Source organism: Marmota marmota, unplaced genomic scaffold, assembly GCF_001458135.2.
Source record: "Marmota marmota marmota unplaced genomic scaffold, marMar, whole genome shotgun sequence".
Classification (NCBI taxonomy): Eukaryota; Metazoa; Chordata; class Mammalia; order Rodentia; family Sciuridae; genus Marmota; species Marmota marmota.
The window spans coordinates 8778142-8805157 of NW_026000196.1; the positions used below are offsets into that span (position 1 = coordinate 8778142).

Genomic DNA, 27016 nt, shown 5'->3' on the forward strand with positions numbered 1-27016 from the left:
AGTTATCAAGAGGTCTAGGAAGGGTGGGCCCTAGTGTTTCACTTACAGTGTATTGATTGTGTCCTGAATGATCTGAATCCAGCTGTTTCGTTCCTCTTTGGAGCTGGCATGGACCTCTACCATCTCTGGATCTTTTATTCCCATACTGATCAGGAATAGACCTTTCTCCTCATGTGCCACTTCTCTTACGATCAGCTTCTTTAAAGAGATCACTGTTGATTTCTGGTCCTAGAAAATGGGGAAGGGCAAATATAAGATATGTATACAATGTTCTAACTTTTAAGAACAACTCTTATGTAAGATAAGACCAGATACTGTTTAAGTGCGTATGGATTAAAAGAATAATGGCAATTTTAGGATAAAGATAAATATATTACTATTTCATTTCAATTTTAAAAAACAGAAAAAGATTTCCAAAAAGGAGATGATAGTCTATAGCTATAAAGCTTCTAGTCATGTTTTTCACATAATGACTCCAGGTTCCCCACAGACATATCACACATGAGCACCACTTATGAGATCAAATCATGAGAATCACTTCACTGACAAATTTCTATTCAAATCATCAAACATTCTGTGCAATAAAAAGGATTGTGAGAGAATAGAAAAATAATTTTGGCAGTGGGAAGGAACAACAGAAAATCATGAGGCTATGTAAGAAATTACAGGAATTGATCCTGAGCCATTTAATTTTCAGAGGGTGGGTGAACCATGAGTTAGTGATTATACTCCACACCTAACCTAGTTGTTTTGGATAGTATTAATTCCAAGCAGAAGAAAGTAACAATTCAGCTTACCAATGATGCAAAGATGTACTTCTGGTCTTTTTCTTGAAGGAAAACTAAAATGTCAGTGAGAAGAACTGCTTGGACCTCTGAAAAGCAGCAATGGAGAAAGATAAGAGGGAACAATGATCACTAAATAGTTAACTACAGCCAGAAGGGTTTTTACTGAAGGAGTTTCAGTCATACACCCCACAAGGGTAAACTATGGTCTGAGATCACACTCTTCCTCAATGCAGCAGTTTTACAGTTCCGTAGGACTAGTCCCAGTCACTAGATTTCTAAAGGCATTTAAAAATGGGGTTTATCACCAAAGCCTTGTCTTGGAAAAGTTTAAATACTCAGTCCTGAAAAGATACATTTTAGAGGGCAAGATTTTAAGAATGCTTTTAAGAATAAAGTTTTAAATTTTTATTTCAACCAATGTTAAACAGCAACCTAGAGCAACATTTTCCACAAAATTCTCACATTATAATCTTTCTCAACTTATGATTACAGTCATGGGAAACAATAGCCATGAAAGTTGATATACAGAAGTATCTAAGTCTAACAAAAAGTAGATTTCTTCTGTGCCCCCAAAAGAACAAGAAGGGCCTCTGCAGACACTCTCTGGTCTCATAAGTACAAGTGAATACAGAGGTCTGTTCCCAGCTCCCATAGGCAGTAGTCCTCTTCAATGTCTTTGTGATAACAGCCTTCTCTTCCTTTCTATTAAAACATATACATATGCTTGGCAGATGTGAGGCCCTGGCTTTCAACTGCAGCCCCTCCTTTCCCAAACCAAAGCCAGATTAACATCTCTTAACTGGTTGCAAGAATTAAACACATAAAAACAAAACAACAACTTCCCCAAACTCCACAAACTCTTGCTTTGAGTAATCTTCTAGGACTACAAAGTGACATTTTTCCATTACTCTCTTAAGGACAGCTTGACATCTCTGAGCCATCTACTGAGGGCTCATAGGTTGTCCCTTACATATCTTTACTCTAGAAAGTGAAGCCTATGATTCCTCGGGAAAAGGATGGAAATGATTTGTGCAGCTCCCTCCTGGCCTTGTCTTAAACCTCTGCCATACCAGAATCCCCTTTCTGTGAAATTCACTTCATAGTCATAAAAAAATAGAATGAAGGATGTCCGTTTTTAAGGAAGGTCTAATTTTTCAACTTAGACTATAGTAATTTTACATAAACTATCATTAGGTTTGACACATTTATTTGTCTGAAGTTTAATTTTAGATAATTCACGTGTTTGAAAAAACAAAACACAAGTTTCAATTTTATTGAATCCTGACATTTATATGATTGGTGTCTATGTATCAGAGAAAAACAATCCACCCTTTTCAAAAGTACTCAACATAGTACTGGCTGTTTTTGGCACAAGTTCACTTAGGGGTGAAAATGACTAAACACCAATTCATTCTCCAGCAGATGCATTTCAAGCCAGAAAATCTATCCTTATGACACTGGCTTGACCACAATTTTTTTTTTCAATAGTTGGAATCCATTAGTTTTTATTTTGAGAATCAATCAATAAATTGCTATGCAAAGGAAAGAATATACTGCGAGATCCAGAGAGCAGTGGCTTTAGGAAATCCAGGTCCTTACAAGAGTGTGCAGATATTTTTGAAATGTCAGCCTGCTCAAAAGACAGCCTCAAGGGTGAGTTTGGAAACAGTCCTGAGGCAGAGCTCTTTGAACATCACAGGACATTAGGGCTGGAAGGGAGGAGCTTGATTCAAGTATATCACAGAACAGTGAAATGCACAGCTGTTGGTGGCACAAGAGACATTTCTTTTCTGTGATTACCCTGTCCTTATCTTACATGTCCTCTACTGCAGGGCAGGCCTGGATTAGCACTTCCCTGAATCACAACCATCTCCTGATGCATCCATCACCAGTCTCTTTTCACACTCAACTCTACACTCCATCTAGTCACTGTGCTAAAAAATGTCTAATATATCCCTTTCCTTTTAAAAATCCCTCCATTGGGTACCCATCCCTGACCCACATATGTCAAGAGTGGCCACTGATGCCTCGGTGTGTACTATGCTCCTCATTACAGTGCAGCTCCAGCAGTTTTCTTCAGGCCTATTTTCCATTCTTCCCTGTCACTCACTGTGCAATCTGTTTGAGAGCCTGGGCTGTCTACTTCTCCAATTCCATGTTTCCACACTTGCTAGTCCCCACCACCAGGAATAATTCCACTACTACCCACCCTTTTCTCTGTTCCAGCACGTATCAGATTCGATAGCAAGTATCTCTTTCCAAGTAGTTTTGTTTTGATCCCAGATTCATTCATGGTTGAAAACAGTTGACTGCCTGGGGCTTCTGTAATACTGTTCCAAGCATGGTGAGACTCTATGGTAAGACTATGGTGAGGACTCCTCTGATAGCAGTTACCTACATCATTATATCTTAAAGATGAGAGAACATTTCTGGTTGATATGAGTTAAACTTACCTTTAAGGTCTCTGAAGCTGCAAGGCCCTCTAACATCTCTTGGGAACAAGTGTTGTGTTTTCAATCTCACAGATGCTGACTGAGTTCTCCCTCCTTGTAACTTTTTTTCCACAGGCCCTAATCCCACACTGGTCATTCCTCTCATAAGAGAATGCATCTTCCTTAACTGCTTGCACATTTGTATTAATTTTTAATTTTCCCCTTTATTTTTTAAAATCTTATTTTCCATTTTCCCTGACTGCATCATTTCCTTGTTTACTTAATTTTATTTCATATGATTTTTGCAAACTATTTCCAACCAGGCTTTTTTTTTTGGAAGGGGGTACCGCGGATTGAACTCCGGAACACTCAACTACTGAGCCACATTCCTAGCCCTGTTTTGTAGAGCCAGAATCTCATTGAGTTGCTTAGCAGTTCACCATTGCTGAGGCTGGCTTTGAACTTGCAATCCTTCTGTCTCAGCCTCCTGAGATGCTGGGGATTACAAGTGTGTGCCACGGAGCTCGGCTCAACCAGTCTTTTTTGATCTAAAAATCACAATTAAATGATTATTGCTCCTGAGTGATGTTTGGACATAGGCTCCAGAGGAAAAAAAAAAAAAAAACTGTGGTGAATTTTTCCAATAAAATAGTTGGATTTTCTCCTTAGGCACATAGTCAGACACAAGTAAGCTGAGCCTTACCTTTCAACCTTCCAGCAGCACTCTTCAGAAACACGCTTCCATCTCTTACCAGCTTCTTCCGCTTCAAATCCTCCTTGGCAAACATCTGACCACTCTTCATCCTCATGATTGACTTGCTATCTGTCTTTGTATAAATCTCATTGAGACGCACTTTCTTTTCATAACTTGCCACTTTGCTGTCTACAGCTCCAATTACATCCTTCACCAGGTTCAAGGACTGAGTTAGGTCTTCTTGCTCTGCTTCGTTGTCTTTGGAACAAAGAATAATTATGCTATAATGGCTTCCTTCCAGACTAGAGTAGAAGGGGAGGGAGTCCTGCCTTTTTGTTCCACTTCATCATTCACCCTCTGTGGTTAGGCTATCAGAGTGCAGACAACACGCCAGAGGTCACATGCTCCTCTCTCTTGCATTTTTAAGTCTAATACTAAGGAAGGTTAGCAGTTCTCAATAATACAGATAATATGAACTTATATCTCTGTTCAAAATAAAAGAAACCCTACATTTTAAGTAGGGAGGGCTAGGAAGGAGCAACAAGTTATTTATTTCTTTATTTTACCAAATCTTTAACATAGCTAGCTAGCTTGTAATCTTTAATGTTAATGTAAATGCTTAGGAGAACCTAAGACGATAAACCAGCATGCAGTGATTACATGAGAAGCAGCAGCAGTTCTAGCACTCATGGGAAGAACTGGTGGAACTGTCTGACAGTATAGTGATCAGGGAAATTAGCTGCTCAGGGCTCTGAACACTTTGGAATCAATAACTCCCTTTTCCTTCCTGTTATCATCCATCCTAAGTCTGGTGACATAACATTCCAAGTTTTCACTAAAGAAAACTGTTTTCAAGATAAAGCACAGGCTCTCTTTTAGACGTACTGCAATATGAAACAGCTTTCTATGGTGGTCTCTAGCACTACAGGATAGAATTTGGTCAACAGTGCAATGGCATATAAAACTGAGTTAAAAAGGAGACTCACCTTTGGTACATTGCAATATTCTTTGGAACAAAACTGGGTACTTAGTGATCCGCTGGGTTACAAGTAATATGCACTCTGGGATCCCAAGTCTCCTTACCACTGAGCTGCTCATCTTCTTCTGCAAGGGAGTAAACAAACTGTTAGGAACTTCTGCACAAGGAAGACTGCAGCTAAAACTGACAGTGATGTATTGCTCTTGATGGAGATTTTCATGTTTCACATCAATACCTTTACAAAGGCCTGAAAACGCTTATCCTTTGTATAAAGATCTTTGAAGTAGTTTACGGATTGGTTGTGTTGCCCACAAAACTTGCCATATGTCTTCTTTAAGCGTTCTGCATTCTCACCCGAAAACTGCAGAGGAAAGAGAATAACGGTTATGCTCTATTTCAGGGGATCATCCTGTAAAAAGTTTCCAGTCCATTTGTAAAAGCTAAGAATGCTTTCTCATAAATTCCCCTTAAAGATAAATTGATAGCAGCTCTGGAAAATGGTTTGGCACTCCATTAAAGGTCAAACACAGAGCTTTCTTGAGACCTACTACTTCTACTCCTAGGTGTATACCCAAGAGAAATGAAAACGTACATCTACATAAAAACTTATGCACAGGGTTGGGGATGTGGCTCAAGCGGTAATGCGTTCACCTGGCGGGGCGCTGGGTTCAATCCTTAGCACCACATAAAAATAAAATAAAGATGTTGTGTCTGCCAAAAACTGAAAAATAAATATTAGAAAATTCTCTCTCTCTTTTCTCTCTTTCTCTCTTTAAAAACAAACAAACTTATGCACAAATGTTCATAGTAACATCATTCATAATAGCCCCCAAATAGTAAAAAGAATGTCCATCAGTAGATAAAATAAATAAAACATGGTATCCATACAAAGAAGTATCATTCAGTCATAAAAAGCAACAAAGTTGCTACAATTCTGAATAATCTTGAAAACCATTATAATCTTGAAAAAAGCCAGTCATGAAGGACCACATATTGTTTTATTATGTTTATACAGAAATGTCCAGAAGAGGCAAGAGAAAATATATTAGCAGTTACCTAGGATTAGAGCAATTTGATGTTTTTGTGTGAAAGGGAGCAACTACTAATGAGTATGGGGTTTCTTTCTGGAATGATAAAATGTTTTAAAATTCACTGTGATGGTGGTTATACAACTCTGAATATACTAAAAACAATTTAGCTTCACATTTTAAATGAGTGGATTGTTACAGAATAAGAATTTTATCTGAATAAAACTTACATTTTCATGATTTAAAAATACATTTCATGTCTTAAAACTTCGATCTCCTTAATTTAAGGTAAGGGCTGGGTTTTTCTTCATGAGATACTTTTACTTCAGGTAAACAGTTTTAATAAACCTGTATACCCTTAAATAATTCCCAAATCTGTGCAATCTCAAAGATCCATCTGAAGTAATGTTCATCTTGGGGTAAATCAGTGAATTTTTGTAAGGTGTCTATCTAATTCATGCTAAGCACTGATTTCCATGCACTAAAAATCTCAGACATATTACACTTTACCAAAAAAATCTGAAAAGTAGACTGGGGCTATAGCTCAGTTGGCAGCGTGCTTGCCTTGCATGCATAAGGCCCTTGGTTCAATACCCAGCACTATACAAAAAAAAAAAAAAAGAATTTGGGGCGTGGGTTATGGCTCAGGAGTAGAGGGCTTGCCTTGCACGTGCAAGACCCTGGGTTCAATCCTCAGCACCATATTAAAAAAAAAAAAAAAATTTGAAAAGGACTCAGGGTAGTTTTTCCTATCCCCACTTACCAATGGAGAAACCAGCAGAAAGATGTTATTTACTTATACTCTATATACCATAAAACAAGTGCCCTAAAAGATAAAATCCAGCACTGGTGCACAGAAATAGACACCAGTACTATGATTTCAATCCCAGTGTCAATGATCTTACTAGGGGATGTATATAAATAAATGTAAGGAGCTACAAATGATAATATAAGTCAAGGTTTGGTGAATTGCCTGTTGCAGGCCTTAAAGGCAGAGAGGTAAGGCAGAAAGAGTGGAATGGAAAATGACTGGAAGGCTCTGTTGCAGATGCCCTGTTCAATATGCAAATCTGCCATACCAGATTTGCATTTATTTCACAACACGCCTATTTTTACTTCTAGAATAGCAGTTCCCTGAGGCAGAGGTCCAAGTCATGTTTAACATATCTGTGTATTTACCAGATGCTCAGTAAATACTTCAAGAATGAATGAATACAATAATGAGTTAGTGAAATGAGCAGAATGGGCTAATACAAGGAAAAGACAAAATTTCTAATTCTCAGACAAATGTTCCAGCAATTAAGCCTCTGTTCCTTCACAAAAGCAGAGATTTGCTGGGGGAAAAAAATACTAATTGTACGTGTGTTATACCTGAAGTTTTATTTTTTTCAAGAAAATTTTCTGAAGAAACCATTAATAGCTGCTTGTCACAAATACATCTGCAAGTATCAAAATAACTTTTAGATAAATTTTCTTAGAGTGGGAGTAAAACCATACCACTATGATAAAAATATCAACAATACATATTTTAGTTATGTATTTCACAGACAGTCTCTTGTTCAATTTTCTATGTTCATCAGTTTTTTGTTTGTTTTTTTTTGTAAATGAGATCCTTCTGATTTGAGCCACAGGGCAAAGGTGAAGATTTCCAATAAGTATTCTTTGATTTCCAACTCTTTTTTACTGTGTTTCTACTGTGTGTTAGGTATTGATATATAACATATTTATCTATATATCACACACACATACATACAGATACTTCCCTTTAACTTTTTAAAATAGCAAAAGCAGAGAATCCCTATTGTTCTTTTTTATAGAAAAGGAAATCAAGGCTTAGAGAGATTAACTTCCCTAAGCTTACACAGGTAAAAGGCAGAACTGAGATGTGAATGTATGGTTCCTGAGCCCCGAGGCTTCACTTTTCCCCCTCACAACAAGTGAGAAGAACCAGAGACCCTTCCTGTGGCTCACCTGATTTACAAGCACATCCCCTATCCTCTTGATAAGAAAGTTCTTTTCACTTTTATCCACCACAGACTCCTTCTTCCGCTCCAGAATCCTCTGAAAGAACTGGCTATGGATACCAATCAGCTCATCCAAACAGGGAAACAGCTTTTCCACCATCTGCTGCTCAAAGAGCAGATCTGTCATCATCCCCCGACTGTACACATCACTCATGATCTTGAGAGTTCGGATGTGATGGAACTCTGTCTGCATTAACTCTGGGAAGGAGGACAGAGATCAACAATTTTTATTTTTAATTTAAAAGAGCATTGTCCTTCAAAGATCAGCTGCTACAGTCATAAGGTTATTTTGGAATTCAATTTAAACTTTAAAACTGGCTCAATAGCTGTATTTTTCCTAAGGTATTCTCATCTTAATCCTCTACTTTTCACATTACCCAACACTATTTTCTGATGACAGGTATACTTAAGTACTGCTTACACCAAGAATGCTTCACTGGATTCAGCACCTCTCATAAATGACTATTTCTGTTCCCTATAAACAACTTATATTTCATCTATTTTCTAGTGTAGCTGAGGAACAAAACTGCACTTTCTCCTTTTTTTTTCTTTTTTTTTGGTAGTGGGAATTGAAGCCAGGGGCACTTACCACTGAGCCACCTCCCCAGACCTTTTAATTTTTTATTATGAGACAAAGTCTTGCTAAATTGCTTAGGGCCTCACTAAGTTGCTGAGCTGGATTTGAACTTGTGATCCTCCTGCCTCAGCCTCCTGAGCTGCTGGGATTACAAGGATGTGCTACCATGCTTGGCTCAAAACTGCACTTTCATAAGAGATCTCTTCCTAGGACTGCTGTGCAACTGAGCACTCATATATAAATAAAACACTCAAGAGAATGAAAAAGAAATAGAATAGGGCAAAGGAAGAAAAGGATACAAATAAGAACTTGTTTGTGTACCTCAAAGTTTTTAAAGGAAATCTTTAAAATCTTAAAAATCAAAAGTTGATTTTTCCACAGCCTATCAAATCACTAGTTTAAAAATGTTGAACAATGCAAATCAAATGTAAGCAGAGCAAATGAAGAATCTCACCATAAATCACTTCTTGCCGTTTGACCACATCTTTCTTTTGCTGTTTCAGAAACTTGCCATCCACTATCCGACTCCAAGACTCTGCTTCTAGCTGTTTGGAATCAATCTCAAAGTCTCCCATTAGCTGTCCTTCATTCATGTCTGTACCTACTCCTCAAAATATAAAAAAAATTAATATTAGAATCTTGAGTTTGTGACTTCTAAAAAGCCTAGGTTGGATACTTCTTAGGATGATAAATGATTTCTTAAGAAACAAATACTCTGCATTAACACAGGAGTTCTTCATGGAGAGTATATCCTGGTTCTAGAAAATAATCAATGTCCTATTTGGGAGTGACTCAGACTCTACATTCAAGACTGGTTAAGAAAAGATAAATAAAATATAAATCAAACATATGAATAAGAGATGATTCCCACATGAAGCAGGAACTGGAAGGGATCTGCTACCTTTACAGGTTTAATAAAGTAAGCTTATCATGCCACGAGAGCTAGAATTAATAGTGCACAAAAGACTAGGGAAGAAAAGTCATTTCTCCACACAAGGGTATGCCCACATTTAAAGTCAATGGCACAATTAACAACTGGTTAAGGGTGATTACCAATTCATTTTAATGCATTTGATGCTTTACAGACAAATTTAGAGAAGCTTCACACGGTAAGGAAGAGGTAGGCACTATTAACAATGGTGTTCTATGTAAAGGCACATTCTCTACAGAGGCATATAATACAGGCCACAACTTCCTCTTACCCTCATCAGTAAGTGATTCTGTTGACTCATTGACCTTGCTGATCTTATTCAGTGAGTCTGTTGAATGAGACAGGAATTTCCAGGTGTTGGACATGCTCTCATCATTGCCAACTCTGGGGACAAAAAGAAGTACATTCTATCAAATAGCAGTGTTCACACACTTAAAGAAGTACCTGAAAAATTCGAAAACGATAGCTGGCTGAAAGTTCTACAGTGACTAAAGACCAATTACTTACACCAGGCACAGAGCAACAACACTATTCTTAAAGTTTAGTAGCATTTAATATCCTTGCAAACGTAAAACTTTTCAACTCTTTGAGACTTCTTTTTTTTATTTAAATGATAATCAGCAAAGAAAACTTTCTTCACTCATATCATGTACACATTCTATAAGAAATTTTGCTATTTAAAACTTATTGCCTAGCCACTACACTTGCCTAAGTAATTATAGACTAAGTGCTATATTCTTGGGACTTTCTCAATCCAACTCACCAGCTTGTATAGTAGGTACCCAACAAATGTACTGCATAACACAAAAGCAAAAGCAATAACAATCACTTAAAACTTCAATTTTTTTTTAAAACAACTTTTCAAGTCACAATGCGAACCAACTTGATAATACAACTTTTGAAAAAAAGACTTATGGAGATAATGAGACCACAAGACAAAAATGTTTTTAAGAGGAGGAAACATTAGCTAGCACAGAGGTTAGGATATACAGACAAAAGGAAATTTTGCATCCTCTTGTTAACTTCCATCAACCTAGGTTAAGACACATGCAAAAGATGTGTCTTACATTTGAGATGATAGGCAAGTAGGCATTTTATCCAAACCAGCCAAAACATCATAATCATTCCTATGCTAACCAGACAGCCAATGCATGAACAATCAGTGGCCACAGCAACTTTTCAGGAGACCACAAAAAGAACTGAGTGCAACTGAGTGACTGGGAACTTAATGGTAACAAATGGCCCACAATTTACCTCCATGAAACTGACTTAGAGGCAAGGATAGAAAAATGATTTAAAAAGAAACTAAAGAACCAGGCTCATCTGAGCAATACAAAAGTGTGACATTTGAACATATAAGTGGCTGCAAACAAAAATTCATAATTTAATCGTCTTTTCCCCCCATGCCTTCTTATTTGATCTAAAAATCATCCTTTAGAACTTTATATTCTTCAAAAGTTGGGCTGATCATGTATAAATACTACAGCAACGTGGTCTGACAGTAGTGTCTAAAGGAGATCCTTGTCCCAAAATAGCGGTTATAACAGTGCATCATAAGTATAATCCCCATTTTCCTCATCTGTAGCACCCAAATGTGCACCAACCCGTTACTTTACACAAATGTTTCTAAAGAAAAATCTTTTGTCAAATGATGTGATTATTATACTCTTATCACCCACATGTCAATCATGTTATTTTTAAACCTCCTACTTACCCAGTAATGTTCTGAATGGAGACACTTTTGGAGAGCGAGACACTCTGCTGGGACCGTCTATTAGCAAACATTGGGGCAGCAGTGGTTTCATCAGCCAGAAGGACTGCGGATCGAGGGCGCTCCTTGGGCTGTGAGGCTGCAGAGGAAGAGGACACAACTGAAGTCTCATCTTTATGCCCACTTAGTACTGATTCATCTGACAATGCCAAACAGAAGCAAAGTGCTTTAAAACAGATTTGCCCTTGGAGGGTAAAATTGCTACAAAGGTTATGAAGGACAGTTTGGCAGTAATTACTGAAATTGTAAGTACTGATATTCTTTGATCTAGTAATTTTACTCCCTGCCGCCCCCCCGACCCCCAGTACTAGAGATTGAACCCAGGGTGCTCTACCATTGAACTACATTCTCAGTCCCTTTAATTTTTATTTTGAGACAGGGTATTGCTAAGCTGCCAAGGTTAGCCTTGAACTTGTTATCCTCCTGATTCAGCCAAGTTGCTGGGATTACAGGTATGCACAACCAAACCTTGCTATTAGTAATTTCACCTTTAGAACATGTTTAGTCTATAAGATATATTTGTGTATGTTTGAAAGGATGTGTGTCCAAAGTTATTCAAAGAAATATTGTTGATTAAAGAAAAAGACTGGAAATGATACTAATAAGCACCAAAAAATCGGTCAATAAGTTACAGTACATCATACACTAGAATATTATGCAGCTTTAACAAAATGAAAATATTCTTCATGTACTGACATATCCCTAAGATGCAGTAAGTGAAAGGGGGTGGGAGAAATCAAGATGCAAAACAGTACATAATAATAGGCCACTCTTAATGCTTTTAAAAAAGGGAAATCAATAATCCAAGTTAGTATTTACATTAACAAGGCTAACTTTGAGAAGATAAATGAAAAACTAAGAGTGGTTACCTGTGGTATGGGATAGAAACTAAACAATGAGGATAAAGAATCACATGAAAATATTATATATTTTAAAATTTAAACTTAATAAAAATAAGGTTGAAATAACATTAAGAGTAAAAGGAATCTTAGAGGTAACTGAGACCAGTGTTCTTTGGATCATACCATGAAACATCTGTGAAGTGTTTCTTAGGTATAAAATTCCCAGCCCTTGCTGTACTCTGGAGTGGGACTTGGGAGTCTACATATTTTATAGGCTTCTCAAACAATTCTTCAGTTCATCATTTGAGAGCACAGATTCTGACCAATTCCTTTAATTTATGGATTAAAAAAAAACAGGATTACTTGTTTAATGTCACATAGCTAATTGATCCTCCTTCTGCAAACTTCTCTTCAACATAGGCTAAGAGGAAACTGGAACTTTAATTTGCTCAAATGGTCACACAGGCATACATGTAACATTATTTTTCCTTGACAAATGTCAGGATTTTTTTAAACTTAATAAATGTTAATACAAGCATTCATTTCTTCTTTTTTTTCTCTTTGGTACCAGGTATTGAACTCAGGGACACTTGACCAGTGAGCCACACCCCCAGCCCTATTTTGTATTTTATTTAGAGACAGGGTCTCAATGAATTGCTTAGCACCTTGCTGTTGCTGAGGCTGGCTTTGAACCTGCAATCCTCCTGCCTCAGCTTCCCGAGATGCTGGGATTACAGGCATGTGCCACCGCGCATGGCTAAGCATTCATTTCAAATTCAAATTCTATTTAGACAAAGGTGATGTATAGTAAAACACCAGAAACATGACACATTGCATCACAACCAGACACTGCTACAGGAGTCCCAAGAAATGTAGCTGTGGCCCCTGCTCTAGTAGGCCAGAGCAAACAGTGGGTAAAAGAGAACATGCTCAAGTATCAAGAATCTGAAGTCCAAGTGCTTCAGAAGGGAGTTCAGGGAGCAGACAAAATCTGAAAGGGGGTGGGGGGGAAACCCAACACTAGTTCTTGAAGAATGTGGATAGATCAGAAGAGGACATTCTGAGAAGAACTGTATGAATAAAGGCAGAAATCATGAAGCAAAAAGAAAAGCAGAGGAGGAAATAGGTAGGAGATGTAGGTAAGGGACCAGTGAAAAGGCTGAAGAAGTAGAATGTTACATAAAACTCTACAATTAATAAAGAACAACTTGTATCCAAAAGGTGGGGTAAGAGGATGAAAATAATAGCCTTTCCTTGATGGAAAGCAATCCATAGTCCACCCAGGGAAGTCACTTAATATCTTTAAGTCTGTTATTTGTGACAATGATAGAAGCAAAACTTAAGGAGTGTCAACTACTAAGTATTTTACTAGTCTGATTTGTGTGAGTGGGGGGACAATGGGAGGCACACTGCAGACTGAATCCATTGAATAGGCAAGCCAGGCAAGTGCCCAACCACTGAGCCTACAGGTATGATTTTATTTATCAGTCAGGTAGGCAGCCTGACTACCCTAGGAAACCTACCATTACCTCCTTTACATAGGAGGAAAATGAGGCACAGAGAGGTTCAGCAGCATTTAAGGTTACACAGCTAATTAGTAGTGGTGCTTGGATTCAAATCCATATAACTAGAATCCACAATCTGTACTTTCAACCAGTATACTGCCTCAGTGGGGTAAAGTAGAAATAAAAATATCTGCGTGTGGGCTAGGAATGTAGTTCAGTGGTTCAGCACTTGCCTAACATGGGCAACCTCCAGCAACACACACACACACACACACACACACACACACACGAACATTTGTATGGGTCAGAGATAAAAAACCTTGCACACTAGGGCAAGGTGGCTGTGGCTCAGTGATAGAGTGCTTGCCTTGCATGTGTGAGGCATTGGGTTCGATCCTCAGCCCAATAAATAAAGAAAAAAAATATTAAAAAAATGACAACAACCACCTTGCACATAACAGGCATTTTACAGTAAGAGAGTTAATGTTAGACTTGCAAAAGTCACATGGAATGGGTTGGGTCATAGATTTACGTAGGCGTCAAGTCTGGCAAAGCATCTCTTCTAGCCATCTACATGCAAAGATGGATAATCATCAGGCAATATGTTTAAGGATTTCACATTTCCCTGTGGGAGTACAGACTGGTACTTATTCTGGAGTTATCTGGAAGTACTTAGAAAAATAAGGCATAAAGTTATGAATCTCAAGCTGAAGGGGTCATCAAAATCACCTAGGGGGCCTATTAAAACACAGATCACTGGACTCCACCTTGGAATTTCTGATTCATAGATGTGGGTGGATCACAAAAGTATGTGTGTTTAATGGATCCTGGAAATTACTCTATTTTGGGAAAGTCATAGGTTCTCATAGAGTCAACTAAGAGGATAATCATTACTGCATTATTTATGGTAGTAGTTATTTATATTTAAGTTGGAAGCAACTTAAATATCCTGTTTTGGGGGAACTAGTAATTAAAATGTGATATACACTTTTGAAAGAATATCATGCAGCAATCTGAAATAACAGCTTAAAATAATAATAACATGCATAGTCTCAAAATGATACTGAGTGAAAAATAAGAATAAGACAGGTGTGGTTGGCTCATGCCTATAATCCCAGCAATTTGGAAGCCTGAAGCAAGAGAATTACAAGTGTGAGATAACTTCAGCAACTTAGCAAGGCCCTAAAGACTTAGCAAGATCTTATCTCAAAACATTAAAAAAAAAAAAAATGAGGGGGTATAGCTCAGTGGTTAAGTGACTCTGGATTTAATCCTCAGTATGGGAAGACAAAAAAAAAAAAAAAAGGAAAAAGAAAACAAATAATAATATATAAGTCACATTACCTAATTTAAATTTAATGCACAAAAACAACAGATTTTTTTTCCCCAAAATACATATGTCTAAAGATATGGCAGATTAGAAAGACATACATTAAATATACGATAGTAGGAATGAGATAGGAAATAAAGAACAAAAAGTAAAATATCAGGCAAATTCAAAGTGTAGCCTCACATAGACTGGTGAAGATAGCATGATGTGAATGGGAGTGTGTGATTCACTCAACCATGTGTAACATTTGAAGGAAAAAAATGAACCATTTACATAACTTCACTGGGTATACAAACCTTCAAAGAGGATTTGATGGTGTCATATAAAACTATTGGTGAGTGAATTTGTAGAATAAACAGCCTTTCTAGTTAGGTATTCAGAATAGGTATTCAAATCCTGATGAGAAATAATAAATGAACACTACAACAGTACTTATGGTACAGAACCAGTCAGTCAGAAAGGGACTTGTAGGAGGTTGGCTGAGCTACTTACGCTTGTTTCTCATGATGACCGTGGGGAGTGAAGACGTGTCATGGGCCTGAAGGTTCCCTTTGGGCTGCTAAAGAAAAAGAAAGTACAAGAAAATTGCATTGATGACTTAGCCTCTGTCAAGTTTCAAGCAGCCTAGAATAAAAAGTGTGGTTTGGCCTAATTTCCTGGTCTGGTCTTTTCACTGGCTCTTAGCACCCTGCAATACAGCCCCAGTCACCCCCACTTGCCATCTTCTGTGCCTGTCTAGTGTATGAGGAAGCCAGATGTGTGAATTGCAGAGTAGGTCTGCATATATGGTTAAGAGCAAAATTATTTTAATCAGCAACTCAGAAATATTAAACTCACAGGGAAATGTATATTTAACATGTTTAAGTTCTGGAAGCATTTTCTTTTCCCAGAAGTCTCAAATTCCCAAGCATGTTAAAATCAAGAAGGGAACTGATCATTTTAGAGAAAAATTATTGTTTGATCATTTTGGCTTCAAGGTTGGTACCAAATGATTAAAACAAACAAACCCACTGCAACCTCAACTCTCCCAATTTCTTAGTATTTTGTTAGTTGAAACCCTTTTATTTTAAGCCATCTTTTCACCAGAATGTCTTACTTTCATTTTGACCTTTGCACAGGAGGCCAGACTTTCTCTGCAGCCTTTGTGGACAAAGGCACTGCAATCTGAAAAGAAAGCAGAAACCAAAGTCACAAAAACAAAGCAAAAAGACCCGAGATTGACTTTGCACCACAGCTACAAGGAACCTACAGATTTCCAGATGATGTCACTCACAGGGAAGAATATCATTAATAATGGAAATTACACTGTGCAGTCCTAGGATACAGGCCTGTGATGTTGTTTGGAGGAGAAACAAGAGCAGACGTGACTTCTGATTAACAAGAATAAAAACTCCGGAACTCTTCAGACAGGAAGCTGAAGAACCAACCAAAACTAAAAGTTTCAGTGTCTGCCATCAATATGTATGTCTAAATCACAAGTAAATAAATAATGCCACTAAGAGTGGTTGTAAACTGTGTAGTACTCTATCAAAATACAGGACATGGATCTGAAAATCTACCTGCTTATAATTTTCTGTTTGGGATCTTAAATATCCTGAGCTCCTCACAAACTACTGAGTCAAGAGACATACAAGAAAGGTTATCACAACTACCCCACAGCATTCCTGGGAACCCTGACTCAGCGAAAGTAGAAGATTTCCTGAAAGATAAAGCAGAGACCCCAATTTGCCAAGACTGATTTTTTAAATAAAGTTGTCATATCTTATTGTACATCTTTATTTTATTTACTTTATGTGGTGCTGAGGATCAAACCCAGTGCCTTACACATGTGAGGCAAGTGGTCCGCCACTGAGCTACAACCCCAGCTCATGCCAATATTGATTTTTATCTCAAAATACTTTTCTTACTTCCTTGGCTTACCAGGACCACTGATGTAAAAATGAAGCACTCTGTGCCCCAGAAGGGTCATCACCAGCTCTTACTGCTGCTATGAAGTCGTAAAACACAACTGGACCAAGAGGCCAGAGGGAAAGCAGAAACAAAAGATTTGTCTCTGGGGACACAGATGAGAAGTTTCCCTTGGGAAAGGCTGGATCAGGAAATCAACCACAGATACTGTTTACTAGTCAGTGCTTCAGGAAGTGCTGCAGGTCCTGTCCAGCTTAATGAATAGTCATGGGCCAAAACTGAAGCTCAGACATCTGGACTGCAGGGGTAGGGGTGGCTGGGGGGATTGGAATGACAAGGGAAGGGGAAGACACTAGAATGGCTAAAAAGGAGACTGCCAGAAACCTAAACCCCAAAGGACTTTTCCATTTCTTCTGCAACCACTGTTTCTACAATGCCCATTTGGTTCACAGGTCTCTTCTGAATTCTCCCAGTCACACCGTTCTGGGATTATGTTAGGTTGTTCTGCACTGAGCACTCTTCAGGAGGGATCATTCATACACTGCTAAGACTCTAGCACAGTGCCCGGCTCATGGCACCTAATCACATATCTATCTGTGGAACCTATGCCTGTTTTATCTGAAAGCCAAATGCCCCAACACAGTGTTGATCACAGAATGTGAAACTTATTGGATCAACTTAACACTAAAAAGAACAAGACAAACAGCTGTCAAACTAAATTTAATTTAGGTAAGGTTCTGTTAATCAGTGCAACCCTAGTTCATTCTCCACAGTCCTCAGTTTCCACCTCTATAAAATAAGAGGGGCAACATTTTCCCTTAGTTTTAAATACTGATAAGGATATGAGAATGAATAAAAAAGTCTCATCATTTGCTAACAGATCTAGAAATTGATACACTCACTTTGGTATTTTAGCAGTATGTAACGAAGTTGAAAATGTGCCCCTCTTTGTGAATAAGCCCATTTTGATATAAAGCCTAGTATCACACACACACCTTAAGGATGTTCTGACAGCATTGTGTGTAACACAGAAAAGCTGAAAATAACCCAAATGACTGAGCAGTGGAACATATCTGACATATCTACAGCTGAATACTAGGGAAGAGCTGAATCACAATGGGTTTCAACGTGATGATTACAAAATAGTAGGCACTGTACAGTACCATTTATGTAAACTAAAAACAATAAATAATAAAAAACAATAAATAATAAAATTTTAAAATCTTATGTGAGATAAAACTAAAAATCAAATTACAAATATGCTAAATTCATGATAGTGCTTGGAGAAGAACAGCAAGGAAGTGGGAATTTAACTACAATATCTTCTTTCTTTTTTGCGGGGGGTACCAGGGATTGCACTCAGGGGCACTCAACCACTGAGCCACATACCCAGCCCTATTCTGTATTTTATTTAGAGACAGGGTCTCACTGAGTTGCTTAGACTCACTTCTACTGATGCTGGCTTTGAATTCATGATCCTCCTGCCTCAACTTCCCCAGCTGCTGGAATTATAGGTGTGTACCACCACACCCAGCTACAATGGCTTATTTCTTAAAAAAAATAAAAAATAATCTGAAGCACTGACAAAATCTTAAGTTTTTCTCCATTTTGATTGGCAGGTATATAGAATGCCTATTAAATTATCCATGTATAACAGTTTATATTAATACAAATTGAAACCAAACCAAACCAAAATTCATTATCCTTCAAAGTTCCTTGTATGTCCTTACCAACATTTCCTTATCTTTACAAAAAAGTAACATCACATTTGTGATAAATTTAAAACAATTTAAAATTAGGTTTTATTATCATATATCCCAGTTACAATATTTTTGCTTTACTGAAAATCTATAATATTTTTGGTGCAATATAAAAGGTAGTGGATTTCCTTGAGAACTTGCCATTAACTCCAATCTGCCAAAGTGACCAGATAGAACACTGTGGATAGAACTTATTCCCAAGTTGGATCCTTCCTGTTCCTGTTCCTCTTCTCCTTGCAAGTTCCAATAGGGAATCAGCCAATGGCAGTTTTCAAGAGAGCGAGTGGCACTATCACTTTTAAACAGACTAGCAGTTTTTAAGTTCTAAGACCAGCGTTTAAGACTTAAAAAAGTTTTGTTAGATGAATCATAAAAGCAGAAATAAAATTTAAATGTATTTCTAGAACTTTTCACATAGATGCATGTTTTCAGTTAATTGAGACATGTCTCCAAATCAACAATCCAGCTGAAACTTTAATATTATGGTCACAAGTCTTAGTGATAATAGTTCACATGGATGTTTGTTAACATACTGAAGTACCTACTTGAAAAACGTTCAACTTGTTACTAAGTGTTACTGGACTCAATCTGCAGCTACAGATTTAGGGCTATGCATGGCTGATTTAGAGACTTTGACCCCTAGAGATATCAACCAAAGTCATGGGCTTGCAACCTTATTCTCTCTCTCTCTCTCTCTTTTTTATTTTTAAAAAGGACAGTTAATAAGAACACAAGAATTAAGTACAAAATTAATAAGAACATAAGAACTGAAAACACATTTAAAACATTTTTAAGCTCTCTGCCACAATACCATGCCATTAGGAAGATCAAACAAGAAATAGCTTGGCCTCTTATTTAAAATTTCCTAATAGCAGTAAGCAATATGCTTTTAGTTTTCAAAATTCTTCAAAAAGGTCTTAGCACAGTAATTTATGGGAACAGAATTGACCTCTAATTAAATTCCTCTGATTAAAAGCAAATAGCCTAAGCTTCAACTTCCTTTTCTTTTACAAAGAAGTATCAAAAGAAAATGGAGCAAACCCCACAGGAGTAGAAACTGCCATCTAACTGTTGCTGCACATATTTTTAACCTCTGCTAAAAACCACCACAGATCTTTGGTGAACTATTATATCATGCATTTAATTTCAGCAGAAAAATAAAACAAACCATTATAGAGACTAGCTTAAGAAAATCGTTTTTACAGAAGAGTGGGAGGAGTAGCTAAGCCAAACTAACCTTACAGAATAGTAAAGGACTGGTTTACCAAAGGAAAGATTCACCTCTGTAAGCCGAGTTCTATGCAGCCAGAGCTCTGGAGAAAGGACTTTTCAGATACTTTGGTCCACTGATTGTCACTAGGGAATATGTTGAGTTCTGTTTGACAGCTAGGGACAGATATGAGCAACAAAATTTATCTGGGAAAAATGATCTGATCCTTGCTAGAGCTACAGGTTAAAGAATTACCTTTAAGGATAGAAATATGCAACTTCTTCTGATCATTTCAACCCTAGTCAAACCAAACCAAAGAATAAGATCAAACATTTAAACACAAGCAACTCAGAAATGCACGCTCCAAAATTCTGTGACTTCTTGTTTAAAATTCTTAGGGAAACATGAGACATTGCAAGGTGTGGACTGATAGTGTTTATACATTAAAATCATGTGAGATGTTCTGGTAGCTGGTGTAATAACCACAGTGCTGATGTATAACACAAGAGGAAAGCCACAAAAAAGAGGCAAACTATCTTGGCTGAAGTACTCGTTAACAGCAGTTTTCATAAGAACATTGGTAAACAAAAATCAAACAAAATGAAAGTGTTCTGCTTGAATAAAGACTGGACTTTATTGCTTAGGCTCTTCATTCACCACCACTACCCCCACCCCAAATAAAAAACCTTCCTTAATATATTATATGTATTTTACTATTTCATATGAAAACAAACTCTACATGCCAGAAAACTGTCTATGTAGAGAGCTTTCTTTTCTGATAAAATCCAACCATTACATATTCTAAATTCTTGTTTCCCAATTGATTGTAGTCAATCCGCTTATTTTATTTTTTGAGTAGTGGGGATTGAACTCGGGGGCACTCAACTATTGAGCCACATCCCCACCCTTATTTTGTATTTTATTTAGAGACAGGGTCTCACTGAGTTGCTTAGTGAATCTTGCTTTTGCTGAGGTTGGCTTTGAACTCATGATCCTCCTGCCTCAACCTCCCCAGCTGCTGGGATTACAACCATGCTCAGCTCCACTTACTTTTTTAATCAAGAGAAACAATCTATAAGAAAAGTACTCAGAAACTGCTAACTCACAATAGAAAACACATCAACAATAATCTCAATATCATTTAACATCTATTTAAAGTAAACAAACAAACAAACAAAAACCACTAGCAAGATTAAAAAAAAAACCTGAACACAATAAATTCTTTTTTTCTGAAGGACTCTACCATGCTTTCCACAAACCAAATTATCTGTAGCAGCTAGAACAAACAGTTGATTATTTAAGGACAGTTTTACATAATAAAGAAAAAAGAACTAGAAAGACACTATACTCTTTTCTCCATTAAAGTCACCTAATCCTGAAGCAGGAGGGCAGTTTGGGATTAGACAAAAACCTTCCAGGTTTTTCCTATACTTGGAAATATTTCTGACCAGACTCTTTTAGGCTTTGCTTCTACTTTTCCTCTTCATATCAAGAAGCAGACTCTAAGGGAGCTCTAAGGATGCTTTGCTGCTGGCTATTTCTAGTGTCTTCATGATCATTTCTATATTAATCCATAGAAGGGACATGCACCTTTCACCCTTATGACCTCAGACTGGTCCAGGTATAATCCAGCAGCATCAGAAATGCTGGTATGTTTTGAAACATTTCATTCCAATCAATTTCTTAGTATTTGCATGCAGATATATAAAGTGATGGAAGACAGAATTTAAGTCTACATAAACTATCACAAAACATTATCATAATGACTGGTTTTTTCTAAACCATGAGTCAAAACCCGACTGAGCAGCTGCCTGAGTGAAGCTCCACCCAGGGGTCAGCAAAATAAGCTTACATTAAACAAAAAGGACAGTTACTTTCTTCTGAAAGCAACATGGTTTTCTAGGAGGTAGAGGACTAACTGCAGGGACAATGTATTTCCTGAGACTCCAGGGAAGATCCTGAACATGAGAGGGGATGAAGGGAAAGGATGAAAGACTCTGAGTCCCCAAATTACTCATATTTTCCATTTCCAGGCAAGATAACAGATGGGGCTTCATACACATAAACATGCATTACAGGCTTCAGGAAGCCAGGAAAACAAGTCAATTACTTCTGTTCTTTAGGGAAGATGACTACATACTGTTCCTTTGCTTTCAATTTATCAGAGGCAGGTAGCACACTATCATACACAAACCTTTATGCAACCATCAAATGTGGAGACTATTTCAACATTACTACTGAAGTAGGGTGCAAAGCTGTAGTTGAAGCATTGGGTTCCTAAGTTTCTGATGTGGTTTTCAAATTAAAAACATATTTTGAACCTTGGATACACATTAAGGTAACCGTCAAGCCCTATTTAAACTGTTCCTTTTTTGCTACACAATCTTTTCAGATTAAACTCCAAAACATTAACTCTTTGCTTTTGCTGAGCAAGTAGGACTAAAATATCCTGTGATGACTGACTGGATCAAGCTATTACCATAAATCAAAGAACTACTGGCAAAGGACAGCATGATATCCTTCCACCAGACAGCCCTACTAAACAGAAAAGACTCTGGTGATGACATACTGGACTTTTTGAAACAGTCAGCTTCTAGAAGAAGCAGTTTCCCTTGGGAAACATTAAAATTCACGGACCCCACCAAAAAAGTCCGAGTAGGCTTCTTATAAACACAGCATACAACTAATAGTCAATATACTATTTCATTGGGTTTTCTTTCTTTAGAAGGTCTTAAATGAAATACAATATTGTATTGTGGGAACTCAAGTACATAAAATGTTTATTACAGCTCTATTTTTTGTTAAAATTTTAATCAATGAGATCATTTTCATGGACATAAAAATTTCAAATCTGAACCATTTATATATCTACCATGGCATCTAATTTATTTCTGTATTTAGTTTTAAGTACATGATAGAGAACATCTTCATTCACATCTACAAATAAATACAGTTAGCAGGTTGTGGGGTTTTCTTTCTTTCTTTTTTTCTGGTACTGGGGATTGAAACCAGGTGTGTTCTACTACTAAGTTACATCCCCAGTCCTTTTTTTTTTGGTAACAGGGATTGAACTCAGGAGCATCAACCATTGTGCCATATTCCTAGCCCTATTTTGTATTTTATTTAGAGATAGGGTCCCACTGAGTTGCTTAGTGCCTCACCATTGCTGAGGCTAGCTTTGAACTCTCGATTCTCCTGCCTCAGCCTCCCAAGCCACTGGGATTACAGGTGTGTCCACCACAGCTGGCCCCCAGTCCTTTTTATTTTGAGACAGAGTCTCACTACATTGCCCAGGCTGGCCTTGAACTTGCGATTTTCCTGCACCGACCTCCCAAGTCACTATAATTACTGGCATGTGGCCCCTGCTCTAAGCAGTTATTTTTTTTTTTTTAACTTTGCAATCAGTATATTCTCCAAATACTTAGAGATGGAAATAAAAATACTAATGAGTAGAAAGGCTGATACCAAAGTTAATGTGTTGATTATATATATATAGTATATATATATATATATGGTGTGTGTGTATGCAAATGAAGGTTTAAAACTGTTTTCAAATCTGGCATGCTGGTCCCCTCTGCTCCATTTAACACCATAACTGAAGTAAAGTCAGTAGAAATGCACAGTGAAGCTTTGAGTGAAGCTCTTCCTATGAACAACATAGGCTTCAAAGTTAAGAACTTGTCTATCAAGATGTCAGTCATGGCAATGTTGATGGTGACAGCAAAAACGACCCACCAATGGAAGCAGTTAGCTTTACTGATCAGCTGATTATCTTGAATCAACACAAATGAGCGCTAGTTATGTCCCTGTCTAGATGGTTAGATGGTTTACACTGCTTCTGATCACCATCTGGTTAGAATCTACAGGATGGCCCCAATTTCTTGAAATCTGGTGATACTAGCATTGTTTATAAGGGGCCTGGCAAACCCATGTCTGTTGAGAGCTTCTCTGACTATCCTCTTCTGGGTGGTTTTGTTTTTCATGATATAAGACAGTTGCTGTGGGAGTCAACAGAAAGGCTGTAAACAGAAAGGCTGCTGGAACTGGTGAGGTTATCGAGTCTACCCACAAAACTCTGAAGGTCAAATGATTATTATCACTACTACCTGTCACCCTAGTCTTAACCCTTTAAGTTCTAAGTTTTAATTCTGTGAATATTTCAACAAAATTGACACAGGTGTATCAAAACAGGTTAAAAACCATAATCTAGAACCCATGTATATTATTACATGAACATTAGTTTTGTGATTGTTATACTATCATTATATTAAGTATGTATTATTATATCAATATTAATTTTGTGATTACTGTACTATCATTATTATATTATGTTATATACTATATTTAAGTTTTTATATGTGTTTCAGATCTTGGGACAATGGGACAAAATGGGTTTATCAATGGTAAAAGAATGGTGTCAGAACTGTTTGTTTCAATGATCATTCAAGTTCAACAGCAAAAGACTGGTTAAGGGCTGGGGTTGTGGCTCAGGGGCAGAGCGCTTGCCTAGCATGTGTGAGTCACTGGGTTCGATTTTCAGCACCACATATAAACAAATAAATAAAGGTCCATCAATAACTAATAAGGTTTCAAAATAAGTACTTTTTAATAGAAACAACTTGACCAAAAACCTGTCATAACATCTTGATATCCATTAAAATAAAATTTAATTAGAAAAAATATAATTTTAAATATATATAAATTTAAAAATCTGTGGAACTTCTAAACACCAGATATCCAGAAGACTGCTATCCTATTAACTATTTAATTGCTAGACCTATGTGTGGCTAAAAATTTCAGATCCTAGTACTAAGACATTTTTCATGTATTTTTTTTCCTAACCAATGATTTTCAAATGATTTGCCATGGGCTCCTCTGTGTACTTGGGCAATGGAAGTCTCCAAGAGCTATACCAGAACCATGTGGCAGTGGAGTTCTAGCACATGCCATACCAATAGCATTGGCAGTCCTACAACTCCCTAGCTGGGAGTTAAGGAAAACAGAATTTCTATCATGCTTAAGAATTAAGGAAAAGATATCGAGAAAACAAAAGATGGACTCAGAGCACCAGGCATGTAACTTGGTAAAGAGATTGCCTAGGATGCATATGGCCTTGGGTTTAATCCCTAGCACCACAAAAAGGGAGGGGCACTCAGGATGTCTGTGATTAAAAGAGGTACATTCTTCTATATTACAATGTTATTTTTGCTATTTGAAAAATTAATTATAGTAGTTGTAGGTTTAATTCTGTGTTGTAAATCTAACATAGACCAAGGCTTACATAACCAAAAAGAGCAAAATTCAACTGCTTTTAACCTAGAAATAATGCCACAAATCAATGGCAATACAAGACTATATTATAAACTGACATATATTAAACAACTTCTTCCAACCTGAACTTAAAATTGGAAAGTTGTTTGAAGCTAACCATGGCAAGATACATTCATTCATTTTAACTATAAACCCATGTTCTCTACAGCACAAGAAAGATTTTTTTTTTGTCTTCAAATGACTTTCTCTTTTATCCTTATACCTTCTGATAATATTTCACATCACAACTCAGAACAGTCAATAGAACTTTCTCAGGCTGGTGCTAGCAGAACTCTCAAGTCTTGTGAAACTAATTTTTTTCCAGTAATAATTTTGCTCTTTATTTATTAAATTCTTGACTCGAACATATATTGCTTTTTTAAATCATAGATCAGCTGTCAAGTAACAAGAATAAACTTTCAAACTATCAATGGTCCAATATATAGTGTTTTAAAGAATACAAATGCATAAGCTTATTCTTAAAAAATTCAAATGACACACGAGTATAAAATAAAAGATCCCTTTGACCTCTTATCTCTTTTTCTCTGGATGGTTAACAGTTTGTTGTATATCCTTTCAGATATTTTTGTGTATTTAAAAACAATTAGTTCATTTATCTGTTTTCCATATATTAGGATCATGCTATACATTTTGTTTTATTTGCCGCCTTTTCAATTCACTGAAATGTCTTGCAGAGTTCTGTCTACTCCTGTGGATCTCTCTCAGACATTAGTAAACTATATTCTGTGGGCTGAATTCAGCCTGTAGCCTGCTTTTGTAATTTATTCATTTTTTAAAATGTATTATTTACGGTTGCTTTCATCCTACAAGGGTAGGGTCATGGCAAAAACCTGATCGGATACAAAATCTAACATCAGTTCCATTGCAGAAAAGTTTTGCAACACCTGATCTATCCTATTCTTTTTAGTATTGACCCAATATTTCATCTAATTCATACACTATATTTTATCTGAGGGTATTTAGGTTAATTTCAACTTTTCTACATTATAACTGATGTTACATTAATCTAAGTACCAAGAATTATACTTTGAGAACAACTTTTATAAACCAATATATAAGCAACTTGAGAAAGATGGTTGGCACATACTAGTACTCAAAGGTATTTGTTGTTTAACTGCTTCTGAATGGATCACGATAACAAAAAAAAGAAGCTCACAGAATTTGAGCAAATGATCTTTGCTGAATTATTTTAAAAGTAAAAAATAAACCCAGTCTGAAGTCATCAAGATTTTCCAGGATATTTGGCCAGCTTTTACCTTATTAAAGCAGACAAGAGAGCAGAAGCCATTTTCCTCCTTTACTAATAAATATAAAGGCTGGGGTTATGGCTAGGGGTATAGCAATCACCTAGCAAGTATGAGGCACCGAGTTTGATCCTCAGCACCACATAAAAATAAAGGTCCACTGACAACTAAAAAAATTTTTTAAAAATAAACAAATACAAATGTGAACATATTAATATGCTGATGATTCAGAATACTAAAATATTTGAGAAGTCTCCACAGAGAACCTTCAACAATTATTGCTATTCCTGAGGGTTTTTTTGGGGAGATGGGCAGGTTACTAAGGATTGAACCCAGGGGTGCTTAACCTCAGAGCCACATCCCCAGCTTTTTAAAAATATTTTATTAGAGACAGGGTCTTGCTTAGTTGCTTAGGGACTCACTAAGTTGCTGATGCTGGGTTTGAACTGCCAACCCTCCTGCCTCAGCCTCTTAAGTCACTGGGATTATAGGTATGTGCCACCATACCCGGCTTATTCTTGAAGTTTTATTCACTTACTTTTCATATTTACCCAAATGTTATAGCTTGTTTCATTACAGATTTTGTTTTAAATTTTCAGTAATTTTCAATATCTTCTCTTGCCCATGTATCTGTTAAATGTTCCCTAAAGTGGTTTACTTCC

At 37.0% G+C, this 27016-nt stretch overlaps 1 protein-coding gene across 13 annotated transcripts in view; it reads right to left on the bottom strand.

Moving 5' to 3' along the window:
- The window catches only part of Akap13 (A-kinase anchoring protein 13), a 320766-nt gene that overhangs the window by 19534 nt on the left and 274216 nt on the right, over nucleotides 1-27016 (bottom strand). For 11 of the 13 annotated variants that reach the window (XM_048790293.1, XM_048790302.1, XM_048790300.1 and 8 more), the window contains 11 exons: nucleotides 15998-16065; nucleotides 15394-15460; nucleotides 11168-11303; nucleotides 9725-9837; nucleotides 8977-9129; nucleotides 7893-8143; nucleotides 5129-5254; nucleotides 4901-5018; nucleotides 3924-4172; nucleotides 798-874; nucleotides 47-228 (listed from right to left, as the gene is read on the bottom strand). In XM_048790293.1, the coding sequence (XP_048646250.1) occupies nucleotides 47-228; nucleotides 798-874; nucleotides 3924-4172; nucleotides 4901-5018; nucleotides 5129-5254; nucleotides 7893-8143; nucleotides 8977-9129; nucleotides 9725-9837; nucleotides 11168-11303; nucleotides 15394-15460; nucleotides 15998-16065 (1540 nt within the window). The remainder of the gene's footprint in view (nucleotides 1-46; nucleotides 229-797; nucleotides 875-3923; nucleotides 4173-4900; nucleotides 5019-5128; nucleotides 5255-7892; nucleotides 8144-8976; nucleotides 9130-9724; nucleotides 9838-11167; nucleotides 11304-15393; nucleotides 15461-15997; nucleotides 16066-27016) is intronic. The other 2 variants (XM_048790297.1, XM_048790295.1) reach the window with 2 other exon arrangements.